This window comes from Bos indicus, chromosome 3 (assembly GCF_029378745.1).
Source record: "Bos indicus isolate NIAB-ARS_2022 breed Sahiwal x Tharparkar chromosome 3, NIAB-ARS_B.indTharparkar_mat_pri_1.0, whole genome shotgun sequence".
NCBI classification, from domain to species: Eukaryota; Metazoa; Chordata; class Mammalia; order Artiodactyla; family Bovidae; genus Bos; species Bos indicus.
This window is the reverse complement of record NC_091762.1, coordinates 21882519-21895514: the sequence shown is the minus strand read 5'-3', so window position 1 is coordinate 21895514 and position 12996 is coordinate 21882519. Positions and strand designations below refer to the sequence as shown.

Here is a 12996-nt window from a genome sequence, read left to right as displayed (position 1 = left end):
CTCGCCGGTCCTCCAAACTCCCAGCGAGAAGAAGGAAAGAGCGCCTCCGGAAACCACCGAAACGCTGGGGCAGATCGGCACACGTTTTTCCTCTTCGCCGGTCCTCGTCGGTGGCCGTGCTCCTGCGCGAAAGGACCTTGGGCTCCCCCTCTGCCCGGGCGGCCAGCGGGAACCTCACAAAGCAGTTGTGGGGAGCTCGGCGGCGTTACGTTGCATTGACCCAGAGGTTAGTGGAAAATGCGGTCTGAACGAGGCGGCCCTGTCTCTGGACCCGGGGATCCACTCCGGAACCGGAACCAGCGGGAAGTGGGTGAAGAGCCAGGAGCCAGGCTCCCTAGAAATCCTTTTCGAGGATGGCAGAGGGTCTGGGGATGTGTCCCCAAAGACCTGTGGATGGAAATAGTGAAGCTGAAAGGCATACTCTTGGTTGGCTTCTGAGGGATTGAGAGAAATAAATGAACAAACCAGTGTTTGATAGCACTTGTGATTATATAGTCAACCATGTCTGTTTCTTTTTGTGTCTACTTAGTCAAGAAATCGAAATTTCAAAATTAAATACTGCCCTGCTAACAACATACTTCATCTCTATCTGAAACACCCTGTTGAGAAGCTATCATTTATCTCCTGACTTACTTTGCAAAGTTGTCATTGCCTGTTCACTCCCAATAGGAGTGAAACAATGAAGTATAGAATCTAAGGTCTGTGATAGATCGCAAAACCATCTACACCCAATCTTTCAAGAAAATTAGAATCATATATGAACCCATAAAGATAAATCTCATATACCTAGGTTTCCAGTCTTCTTTTTTGATGCATGCATGTGGGGGGTTTTTCACAATAATTGAACTTTCCTCTACATTTTGCTTTGTAACCTTCATCTTTCACTTAATGAATAATTTTCTACACTAATACATACTGTATTGTGAATGTTGACATAGAATTCCATTGTACGCATATACCATAATTTATTGAAATAATCACTTACTAGGTTCCTAGAATATCAGTATTCTAATGTGACATATTTTTATCATTCCCTTGGAACAGAATAGCCAAAACAAAAGAATTACGTCAAAGATATGCAAGATTTTAAGGCTTTTGGTATATCTACTGTCACATTGACATCTAGAAAGAACATGAATTTACATTCAGCAATTCTGCTCCCAAAATAAAAGAAAAACTTCCTGTCATACTGTCTTTTATTTTTTTCCTAGCTCTGAGACTCCTCAGCGTAATGACTCAAGCAGAAATTAAACTGTGTTCTTTGTTGCTGCAAGAGCATTTTGGAGAGATTGTAGAAAAAATTGGAGTCCACCTAATCAGAACTGGCAGCCAGCCCCTAAGAGTTATTGCCCATGACACAGGAACATCACTGGATCAGGTATGTTTGGATCACATCAATTTGCTTTCATTTCATTAATTTCTTTTACCTACCCTTGAATATTGTTACTGCCTGCCCCACAAGGACAGAGGAGCCTCGTGTGCTGCAGTCCATAGAGTTGCAAAGAGTCAGACATGAGTAAGAGACTGGATAATCCCACAAAATGGAAAAGAGCAAAGTCTGCCCTAGGATCAGAAGGGTGTTATTTGAGAGGAGAGAGAGAATGAGACATAGGGCCCAGGGTTCTGCTTCTCAAAGTGTTCTGGCTCCTTGTGGCTTCTTAGGCAAATCTTTGCTCCTCCTGTCCCATACTTCATTTATTCGTAATGAGTCTATTAATCTCAGTACTACATTTTAGGAATTAGAATAATAGAGGGGAAGTAAACTGTACTTTGAAAGATAAAGATTGGAGGAAATATGAACATCATAGTAAGGAATCGTCCTCATTTTTTCCACTGACATTTGATTCTTACTAACTATTCCAGTGGAGAGAGGGAGCAATTTGCAGCTGTCTCTTGATGTTTAGGAAACTGTTAGACAAAACTTGCCAGCAATAATGAACTGCATCTTCAGACTTTTCTTCTCTTTCTTTTGTATCCTCTCTAGGTTAAAAAAGCCCTTTGTGTCCTCATCCAGCACAACTTGGTGATATATCAAGTGCACAAACGTGGAGTGGTGGAGTATGAAGCCCAGTGCAACCGGGTGTTGCGAATGCTTAGGTATCCCCGGTACATCTATACCGCCAAAACACTGTACAGTGACACTGGAGAGCTCATTGTTGAGGAGCTGTTGTTGAATGGCAAAATGACAATGTCAGCTGTCGTGAAGAAAGTAGCAGATAGGCTCACAGAGACTATGGAGGGTCAGTACTGTATCCACAGCTGTTAACAAAAGCATAGGTTGACTGGATGCAGGAGTGAACCCTTAGCTACCTGAGGCCGTCTCATTCGCCTGTTTCCTCCTGTCATACAGATGGCAAGACCATGGACTATGCTGAGGTATCAAACACATTTGTGCGACTAGTGGACACACACTTTGTGCAGCGTTGCCCCTTGGTGCCTGCCACTGAGAATTCAGATACTGGGCCACCACCACCTGCCCCCACTCTTGTCGTCAGTGAAAAGGACATGTACCTGGTTCCTAAACTGAGCTTGATAGGTAAGGAATTTTGACCCCGAGATCTGTGACTTGCCCTGATTGTCGATTCTTTCATGAAAGTTTCATAGTGATTGTTAAATGAATGACTTAATCAATGAAGCAATTACCAAGGATTTGCTCTATGCCAGATACTGTGGTATAAAGTGATGAAAAAAACATTATAGTCCCTGCCCTTATGGAGCTTGAGTCTAGTATAGGAAGCTTACATTAATCAGATAGTCTCATGGATATATAACTAACAAACTGTGATTAGTACTGTGAAGAGAAAGTATGAAAAGTGTGAGGAGTGTTATGAAAATATATAACAGGGGACCAGATTTACCTGGGAGTTTAGGGCACATGCTTCTTTGAGAAAATGGCATTTGAACCAAGATTTTAAGCAGAAGTAGGAGCCAGTCAGTGAGGTAAGGTGTGAAGAGGTACAGAGGATACGCATTTTTGGCTAAAGGAATTGTATGTAGTGAGAGAAAAAAAAGTATATTTGAGGAATTAAAAGAAGATCAGTGTAGTTAAAGCATAGAGAGCAAAGGAAAAAGAGCCATACGATAAGGTTAGAGAGATAGGCAGGGAATAGATCATGCAAGATCTCATAGAGCACTTGTTCTTTATCGTAGATGTGAAGGAAAACTACTAAAGGATTTTAGAGGAAGTAACATCATCTAATTTGCATTTTAAAAATATGTTTCTGTCTGCAGAAAGGAGGGGGCAAAGGTAAATGTAGACAAACCAGTGAATAATTAGGCATAGAAGGGATGAGGAAAACAAATCAAGAATGACACCTGGCTGGCGTACATGGAAGGATGAGCGTACCATTCACTGTGAAAGGAAGCCTTGGAACAGGAGCAATTTGAGGGAGAGAGACTATGAGTTTCTTTTTGAACACGTTGAGTTTCAGATGACTTCATCATTAACTTAATTTCTTGTAGTTCCTCCGTTTCCTCAACATCTCTTGCCTAGAGGCCACTACAGAGGTCTTTGGGATAGCGACACCTGTCACCTTCCACAATTTCCTGTCATCATAGGAGATGTAGCCTATCAGTGCACCTGTTCTGTTTGGCAGGGAAAGGTAAAAGGAGGAGATCGTCTGACGAAGATGCTACTGGGGAGCCCAAGGCCAAGAGACCAAAACAGACCACAGATAACAAAGAGGTAATGATGCTTCTGGACTTGGAGTCCTCACCCTGAGGCTAGCCAGGAAGAGCACTGAGATACCAAGCCCTGAAGAGCTTCAAGGTTCTTGGGTTGAGAAGTAGTGGGATTATGAACTTGATCAAATGTTGGCCAGGGACAGACTAACAAAGAGGGCACTCCATTACTGTCTCTATACTGTCCATTACTGTCTCCCTTCTGAGGCTTAACCTCATTGGACAGAGGTAGTGGCTTATGCACAAATAAAGGGCCTAGAAAAAGTTTAAATTGATCACTGTGGCTGGACTGTAGAGACCCACAGGGATAAGTGGCCACAAATGAGTCTAGAAAGATATGTGTAGACCTGAGCTCTTACCTTCAAATGCCTTCTCAGCATCCCTATAAAGATGTCTAATAAGCATCCCAAAAGTAGTATGACTAAAACAGAGTAATTGATTTCTCATTCCTAGCTATCTACTCCCTCCTAAGCTTTCCTCATCTTAGGAACATCACCAAGACCAACTACCTAGGATACCATTTGCTTAGACCAAAGTCCTGGGAGCCATCTGACCTCACAGTAAAACCTGTCAACCCAATTTCTAAAATCAATTCAAATCTGACTGTTTCTTACCATTCCCAGTCACCTTAGTCCACACCACTATCACTGTAGTCAAGATTTCACCAGCGCTCTCCTAAGTGGTCTCCCTTCCTACATTCATACCTGCATAAGAGCCAAAATGACTTGCTAAATTGTTCTTTTAAAAAAAAAACCCATCACTGATTTTTGACTCTTTTAATAACTTCCCATTACTCTTAGAAGAAATCCAGATCTTGACCATGGATTATTATCCCTTACATAAACTAAGTCTTTGCATGATCTGCTGGGGACAAGGCTCTCTAATCTCAGCTCTTCCTTCCGTCCCTCAAATATGTCATACTTGCTCTTTCTAGTCTTTTGGCTTTCATCCCTAGGATTTCTTCTGCTTCAAGATCTTCATGTAGTTGCCTCTTTTTCATCATTCTGATCTCAGTTCAAATGCTGTTTTTTAAGAGCTCGAGCCCCATTGCCCACTCTCTATTCCATTCTCTACCACATTTTCCCATTTCATCTTCACAGCATTTAAAGGTAGATAAAATTATTTATTATTTGCACTCCCAATAGACTATAACTCTTTGAAGACAATATCTTGACCCTGGTACCTGGAATACTAGCCTAACATCAATAAATATTTTTTGATCGACTAAGAGGTTTACACTTCACCCTGAAGATAAGGGGGAGTTGATGAATTTTAGGTGAATGAAGTAGCTAGATTTAAGTTTTAGAAATGTTACAATAGTACAGTGGTTCATAACTTGTACAACTTCATGGATGCATTTCAGAGAGTCTACCTGTACTTGTTCATATGTACATTTTCCTATAGAGTACTCATAGCTTTTTTCAGATTCTTCAAGGGGACTGTACCCCAAAAGCTGGAAAAGCACAGCTCTATGAGAAACAGGGAGAACAGTGCAAAAAGAAAAAGATTAAAAACAGAAAACCAAACTATCCTCTTTTATAGTGTTCATTAAAAAAAAATGAAAGTTAGGAGGCTACTTACAGTCATTCAAGTGAGTCAACATTAGAGCCTAAAATAAGGTAATGACAGGATAAAGAAAAGTAGACCTCCGATTGGGCTTCCCTTGAGGCTCTGCTGGTAAAGAATCCGCCTGCAATGTGGGAGACTTGGGTTTGATCCCTGGGTTGGGAAGATCCCCTGGAGAAGGGAAAGGCTACCCACTGCAGTATTCTGGCCTGGAGAATTCCATGGACTGTATAGAGTCAGACACAACTGAGCAACCTTCACTTCACTAAATCCACACAATTGAATGGTTTTTTTCTCCAACCAATTTAGTCACTACTGTATAGGAAAAGGAACAGTGAAATCCAAACTCCTCCCTAGAAAACTTCATTGTATCTAAATGTTTCTTTCTAATACTTTTCTCCTCAGCCCATTCCAGATGATGGGATTTATTGGCAGGCCAACCTTGACAGATTCCACCAGCACTTCCGTGACCAAGCCATTGTCAGCGCAGTTGCCAACAGGATGGACCAGGTGATATCTAAGTGGGTGGGACAGTGGCTATCAGGAACATTACACTGTTTACCAGATGTGGCCACTGGCATATAGCCAGAGCCCACACAGCAGAATGAATTCTGAATTCCAGTTCACTGTTCAAACCTAGACCAGTAGTGAGATCGTGAGGACCATGCTCCGGATGAGTGAGGTCACCACTCCCTCTGGTGCCCCCTTCACCCAGCCATTGTCTTCCAACGAGGTGAGCTTCATGCTTCTTATACTAGTTTTCTGACAGACTCTTGGATGTTATAATTATTATACGTAGAGCCTGGGATTAGGTTAAGGTCTGGACCTTGAAAGAAAGGGTTTTTGCCTTTTGAGATGGGACAGTGATTAGCCCCAGGTGGTAGGTACTGAAATATTTGGTCTCTTGGGAATTCAACCTTTAAAACCCTACACCACTGTTTTAGTCAAAGTACAAGTAATTCTTTTTTTTTTTCATTTTGAATATATTTTATTGAAGTACAGTTGATTTACAATGTTGCATTAATTTCTGCTATACAGCAAAGTGGTTCAGTTTTATATCTATATCTATATCTATATATATATATACACACACACACACACATTCTTTGCTTTTTCATGTTCTTTTCCTTATTGGTTTATCACAGGATATTGAATATAGTTCCCTGTGCTATACAGCAAACCTTGTTGTTCATTCATTCTATATGTAATAGTTTGCATCTGCTTATCCCAAACTCCCAATCCAAACCCTCCCCTACCCACCTCCCTCTTGGCAACTACAAGTCCGTTCTCTGTAAGTCTGTTTCTTTTTTGTAGATAAGTTCATTTGTGTCATATTTTAGATTCCACATATAAATGATACTGTGTAGTATTTGTCTTTCTCTTTCTGATTTACTCTACTTATTGTGATAACCTCTAGGTTAATCCATGGCTGAGTAGTATTTTGTTGTATATATATATATGGTACAGATTACTCTTAATTGTTCTAAGTATTCACTGCTTAGAATCTGAGCCTTAGTGCTCAGGATATTATTTGGCTGCTTGTATTTGTTTTTTCAGTATATTATATATATTTTAATTTTTTAATGTTTTATTAAGTTTTGAATAAAAAATATTTAATATATCAAATACTTTATATTGTTACTTTTTAACCATACCAATATTTATTCATATTAAATATAGTTGTATTTTTACAGTGTTTAAATTTTTTTAAGTTATTCTGTAACAAAAATTTAAATACAAATGTTTTTCCAATGACAAAAATAATTATATGACCTGTTTTTAGAGATCTATAGTTCTTCTTTAAGATTTCTTTGTTTAGCTGCACCAGGTCTTAGTTGCTACAGGTGGGATCTTTGATCTCTGTTGCAGCATGCAGGATCTTTCACTGCAGCATGCACACTCTTAGTCACAGCATGTGGGATCTAGTTCCCTGACCAGGGATCAAACGTGGGCACCCTGCTTTGGGAGCACAGAGTCTCAGCCACCGGACCACCAGGAAAGTCCCTAGAAATATATAGTTTTTCAAAGGGGTAGTTCCCCAAACTTTCAGAAATGGCAGGCAAGTGCTGTATCTTGTAGATGGCAGTTACATGGGTATATAAAATTATCAACACTCATCAAACTGAATCCTTACGATCTGTGCTTCTTGTATGTAACATACTCTAGTTTAAATACATATGTAGTTTTGCATAATCCCAACCCGAGATCTTTGTCAGTATTTTGATACATATCTTTATTCAGACTTCTTATATATAGTCTCACTTAAATGTAGGTATATGTATATTTTTTAACAAAAATTTTAAAAGGGATTATACTCTGCAAACTGTTTTAAACTTGCTTCTCTCATATGACAGTATATATAAACTTCCTTTTCATGATCTATCTCATTCTTTATAATGGCCATATCACATTCCACTTAATGTGGCCATGCTATACTGTATTTTAATGAACTCCTTACTATTGGACATGTGAATTCTTTCCAGTTTTTACTCTTACCGACAATGCTGCTGTGCTTTGGGACATTTTTATACTTGTGATATCTAAAGTTAAAACATCTTTATTTCAGCAATGTCACCAGTTCTAAGTTCCCAAACTCATTTTCACTGTGTCTTTTTGCTCCATAGATCTTCAGATCCCTACCTGTTGGCTATAACATCTCTAAGCAAGTTCTTGATCAGTATCTCACTCTGCTGGCAGATGATCCAGTAAGTCTTTTTTTTTTTCTTTTTTCTTTTTTTTTTTTTCTATTGTGTTTAGGATTAATTTCTGCCACTGATAACTAGTAGCAGTCTTCTGCAGCTTCATTCTCTACCTAGCCAGCTCAGACAATTTCTCTACCATCGCCTGATGGGAGAGCTTCCTCCTACCAACTCAACCAGATTTGCTCTTCTGGAAACAGAATCACTGGACTTTCCATTCAGATAACACAAGTTCTCTCTCTCTTTTTTTAATAGCTAGAGTTTGTTGGAAAGTCTGGCGACAGTGGTGGAGGAATGTATGTCATCAGTATCCTTATGGGTGGTTATTTCCTTAATAGTCAGGCAGCCTGAACTATGAAACAGAAGGGTGACTTTAGGAAAGATTTGATGATATTTAGTATACTAAGTGGGGAAGGGAATGGCAATCCACTCCAGTATTCTTGCATGGAGAATTCCGCAATCAGAAGAGCCTGGTGGGCTACAGTCCATGGGGTTGCAAAGAGTTGGACATGACTGAGCGACTAACACACGCATATAGTATACTAAGTAAGTTAGAAAATTGAACTAAAACACTGATGATAAAGAAGTAAAACAGACTTTTAACCAACTAAATTTTAGTTAAGCAAAACCCTGACTTAAGCACCTTTAGTTAATTAAGGTTTTGAAATACTTAAATAACATAAATGAGACTAATGTGAAAAACAAAACGGTATTTAAATTTTAAATTAAATACTTGGGAATAAAACTAAGAGCGCAATATCCAGGCCAAAACATCATGGAGTGACCTTTACCCTCTACATAAAGACCTGCATAAGGCTCTAGGATCTCTAGCCACGGCCACTCTGGAGTCCGTCGTACAAGAGAGGTAAGGCGGTTACCCTGAAAGGGTTGGGGGTCAGGTAGTTCCTTTCCACACCCCATTTGAACAAGTGATTTGATCATTAGGTAACCGACCAGTATAGGCACACCTGGCACATCTTGCCCATTTTCCACTGGACCACTATGGGTCCCATCTATTACTGCTCTTTACCCCAAATACCCTGCTGCTTAATTCCCAGGGATGCCAATTCATCAGCCTTCCTAACACCTTTCCTTACAAATGCAGGAACTGAGGCATTCGAGTCAGCAGTTGGTGACTCTTATGATTAGCAGTATTGTCATTGATCTATGGAGTTAGGAAGAATTCTCTGATTGCTGTTCCTCTCAGGTCCTTGCTCCACACATAGACACTAAACAACCCTCTGTGACTAAGAACTAAAGCTAATTTATGTTGGCCTGCCATTTGCTTCCTTTATTCCTTTCCAGATTTGGATCTCGCTGTGCCAGAATATTCCGTCTAGTTTTACAAAAGAAACACCTGGAGCAGAAGCAGGTAGAAGACTTTGCAATGATTCCAGCAAAGGAGGCAAAGGATATGCTTTATAAGATGCTCTCAGAAAATTTCATATCACTGCAGGTAACAATAATTGCCAACCAGCAGAGGTGATGGATGAGAGAAATTGCTGAAGCAAATATTCTGAACCTCAAACAAACTCTGTATCCATCTTTGAGACAGAAGAAAAAAAAAGATTGACAAAGACATACCAAGCACTTGCAAGATAACTGTGGAGCTTTATCTGGCCTTGTAAAAAAGAGGCAGAGCCAAGAAATCACCCCAGAATCACTGTACCTTTTTTTCTTTAGCTCCTTGTTCCTATGATTTATCCTTTCCTCAAGTCTTAAGTTTATTACCGGTCAGTCTATCAATAGCATCTGTTGGGTCCTCACTGCATGCAGAGCTATGTACTCTACCCTAAAAGGAAGTAAGATAGAATGGATTTTGGAATCAGAATCACAGCTCTGTCTATCACCCAGTTACACTAAGCAATTTACCTACCGTCCTTTTTCCCACCTACAAAATGGTGATAGATGGAGGTAACAGAAATAATATAGTTTGTTGTAAAAATCAAATACAGTCTACTTGGCACATAAGAGTTGCTCAGTAAATGTTAAGCGCCTTCTCTTTCTTCCCCACTCAGGATGTTGACAATCAAAGGGAAAAACAGGACATCCCAGCCCTCCCTATGGCTGATTATGCTATAAACACAGATGCTATGTGACTGGGGAAGAGGGAATATAGGTGAAAGAAAGGGCTTAGTAACTCCAGATGGCACAGGTATTTACTTTGCCAGTTCTGCAGGAAAGTATAATGTCTCTTATTTTTCTTTCTGTGAACAAATAGGAAATTCCCAAAACACCAGACCATGCCCCATCCCGGACCTTCTATTTATATACTGTGAACATCCTGTCAGCTGCCCGAATGTTGCTGCACAGGTGCTACAAGGTAACTCCTCCCCATTCCCTCTACAGAGATGTCTCGCCCTCACGCCCCCTTTAGCTGTTGTGCCTGAGCTACTTATACAGAAAGAACTGTGCATTTCTTCTCTCTCCTCAGAGTGTAGCCAACTTAATAGAAAGGAGACAATTTGAAACCAAAGAAAACAAGTGAGTAACATTTTCAACTCAGTAATTACATATTTCAAGGCCAAAAAGCTTACGGGGAAATTTTCTATAGAAATGGAAACCAATAGAGATAATAACCTGTCTGGTTGCACTGAATTATTGGCTTAGGTTGGCATAATCATGCATTTGTATACACTTGTCAGATATCCCCAGTGAAATAGTTCTGCAGATTAAATTTATGGGCAACATATAAACTGGCACCAAACTTTTAAGTACGAGTGAGAAGCAGCAAGAGTTTCAGGAATAAAGTCACATTTCTAATTAAACTTGTAGGAAACATCCTTAGAGAGTGACATTGTCCACTTTGACCAGGAACATGGTAAAGGGGGAGTTATGCCCCAGGTCTATGGGATGAAAGAATCTCCAGGGCTAGGGGACATGCCTCAGAGTTGTGTTGTTCTGACAGGCGTCTACTAGAGAAGTCTCAGCGGGTAGAAGCCATCATTGCATCTATGCAGGCCACAGGCGCAGAGGAGGCGCAGCTCCAGGAAATAGAGGAGATGATCACAGCCCCCGAACGCCAGCAGCTAGAGACCCTGAAGCGCAACGTCAACAAGTAAGCCTCACAGACTTCAAAGCTACATTGAAACTATCTTCCTCCTCACCTCAATCAACAGAATTTAATCCACCTATTTTACTAAGCTCAAATTTCTGAAGATATTCTCAGCTTCTCCCTCACCTCTCTCTCTCTCCTCTCCTCTCTTCCCTCTCTCTCTCCTCTCTCTCTGTCTCTGTCATGTTCACCACGACTCTTGATGTTACTTGAGCAGCGTGTCCCAAATCTGGCCTTTCATCTTGCTCTCCACGCACGCCCTTCTCACCTTTTCCCCAGACCTTTGCAGTCACCTCCCCCTTCAAGCCATTTCTTATAATGCTTTCAAAGTTAGTTTCTTTAAAGGGATTGATAATAGCACTCTTCTACTTTAAATGCTTTATTGACTTCTTGTGTACAGCGTAAAGACCAGCCTCCTTGGCATAACATACAAGTCCTTTCATGGTCTTATACTAGCCTGTCCCTTCTTCCTCATTTCCTTTCACTCCTCACCATAGACCTTCAGAGAGATTGCTTTGAATCTGGGGAAGATTGCCATCTTAATGATACTAAATCTTCCAACCCATGAATATGAAAGGTCTTTCCATTTACTTAGTTCTTCCTTAATCTCTTTCAATGATGTTTTCAGTATTCAAGTCTTATAATTTTTTTGGTTAAATTTATTCCTGTTTATTCTTTTTTGATACTGTTTTAGTGTTTGCTTAAATTTCATTTTTGAATTGTTCATTGCCAGTGTATGGAAATAGAACTGATTTTTGTGTGTTGATTTTATATCCTGCAATTTTGCCAATTGATTTACTAGATGTGGTAAGTTTTTTGTGGATCCTTTGAGATGTTTCTGTCTATAGGATTATGTTATCTGTGAATTAGAAATAGCTTTACTTCTTCCTTTTCAATTTAGATGCCTTTTGTTTTTCTTGCCTAATTTCCAGACTAGAACTTCCAGTGAAATGTTGAATGGAAGTAAAAAGCAGGCATCCTTGTCTTGTTCCTAATCATAGGGGGAAAGTTTTCAGTCGTTCTCCACTAAGTATGATGCTCAGTATGGGTTTTTCATGGATGATTTTTATCAGTATTATCAGAGTAGAAGCGGTTTTCCCTTCTATTCCTAATCATTTTCAGCCTCAGCCACTCTCAGCTTCTATTTTAAAATACATTTAAACACACTGCAGGGCAAATCATATTTTCTAAAACACAGGAACTACTTTTAGTAAAGAAGCCTGACTAGATACATCTTATTTCAAGATGTTCTGTTCCTCCTCCACTCACCTCAGCTTTATTTAGAATTTCTGTTACGTTTAGTTTCTGTAGGGCTTCCCTGGTGGCTCAGACGGTAAAGCGTCTGCCTACAATGCAGGAGATCTGGGTTCAATCCCTGGGTCAGGAAGATACTCTGGAGAAGGAAATGGCAACCCACTCCAGTACTCTTGCCTGGAAAATCCCATGGACGGAGGAGCCTGGTAGGCTACAGTCTATGGGGTCGCAAAGAGCTAGACATGACTGAGCGACTTCACTTACTCAAGTCCTTTTACACCTGTGCCTTTAACATGTGCTTTTTCCTCCTTGCAAATTAGACTATAACTTCTCCTGGGACAGAGGTGTTGTTTTTTGAACCCTCAGCAATTTCCACAGTGCCTAGCACATACGAGATGCTTGGTCAACAGGAGAATGAGCTATTAGTTCTCTTGCTTTCTGCCCAGTACTTTTGAGGGTAACCAGTCCAGCCTCTAATCTTAAATATGCTGATAAATGTTCAGTCTGGACAAATGCTCTCATTTTTTTCACTCAGGTTGGATGCCTGTGAGATCCAGGTGGATGAAACCATCTTCCTGCTGGAGTCATACATCGAAAGCACCATGAAGAGATAGTGACCCAGAAGAAAAGTCTTCCTCCAAAGATCTGAGGGGATTGGAAGAATAAAGGAGTAGGAGAAAATCCAGATTCTGTGCTGACATTCCCTCTCCCTACCACCCAGAGTACACCAGAAAGAGTGTA

The 12996-nt window shown here is 40.3% G+C and overlaps 1 protein-coding gene across 1 annotated transcript; it reads left to right on the top strand.

The window, feature by feature from the left end:
• Positions 1–69: 69 nt before the first annotated feature.
• Positions 70–12940, top strand: POLR3C (RNA polymerase III subunit C). The gene is made up of 15 exons (XM_019956669.2): positions 70–226; positions 1212–1378; positions 1985–2240; positions 2351–2536; positions 3597–3685; positions 5653–5757; positions 5888–5980; positions 7872–7952; positions 8202–8253; positions 8751–8811; positions 9252–9402; positions 10168–10269; positions 10381–10430; positions 10855–11004; positions 12791–12940. The coding sequence occupies exons 2-15, from the start codon at positions 1232–1234 to the stop codon at positions 12867–12869; spliced, it is 1602 nt and encodes a 533-aa protein (XP_019812228.1). The 5' UTR covers positions 70–226; positions 1212–1231; the 3' UTR covers positions 12870–12940.
• Positions 12941–12996: the final 56 nt, after the last annotated feature.

Excerpts from the sequence above, each read along its gene's own strand:
- POLR3C (XM_019956669.2), top strand. The coding sequence starts at position 1,232 with ATGACTCAAGCAGAAATTAAACTGTGTTCTTTGTTGCTGCAAGAGCAT. Across the intron at positions 5,981-7,871 it reads AGCCATTGTCTTCCAACGAG|ATCTTCAGATCCCTACCTGT; the intron begins GTGAGCTTCATG and ends TTTGCTCCATAG. Across the intron at positions 7,953-8,201 it reads CTCTGCTGGCAGATGATCCA|CTAGAGTTTGTTGGAAAGTC; the intron begins GTAAGTCTTTTT and ends TTTTTTTAATAG.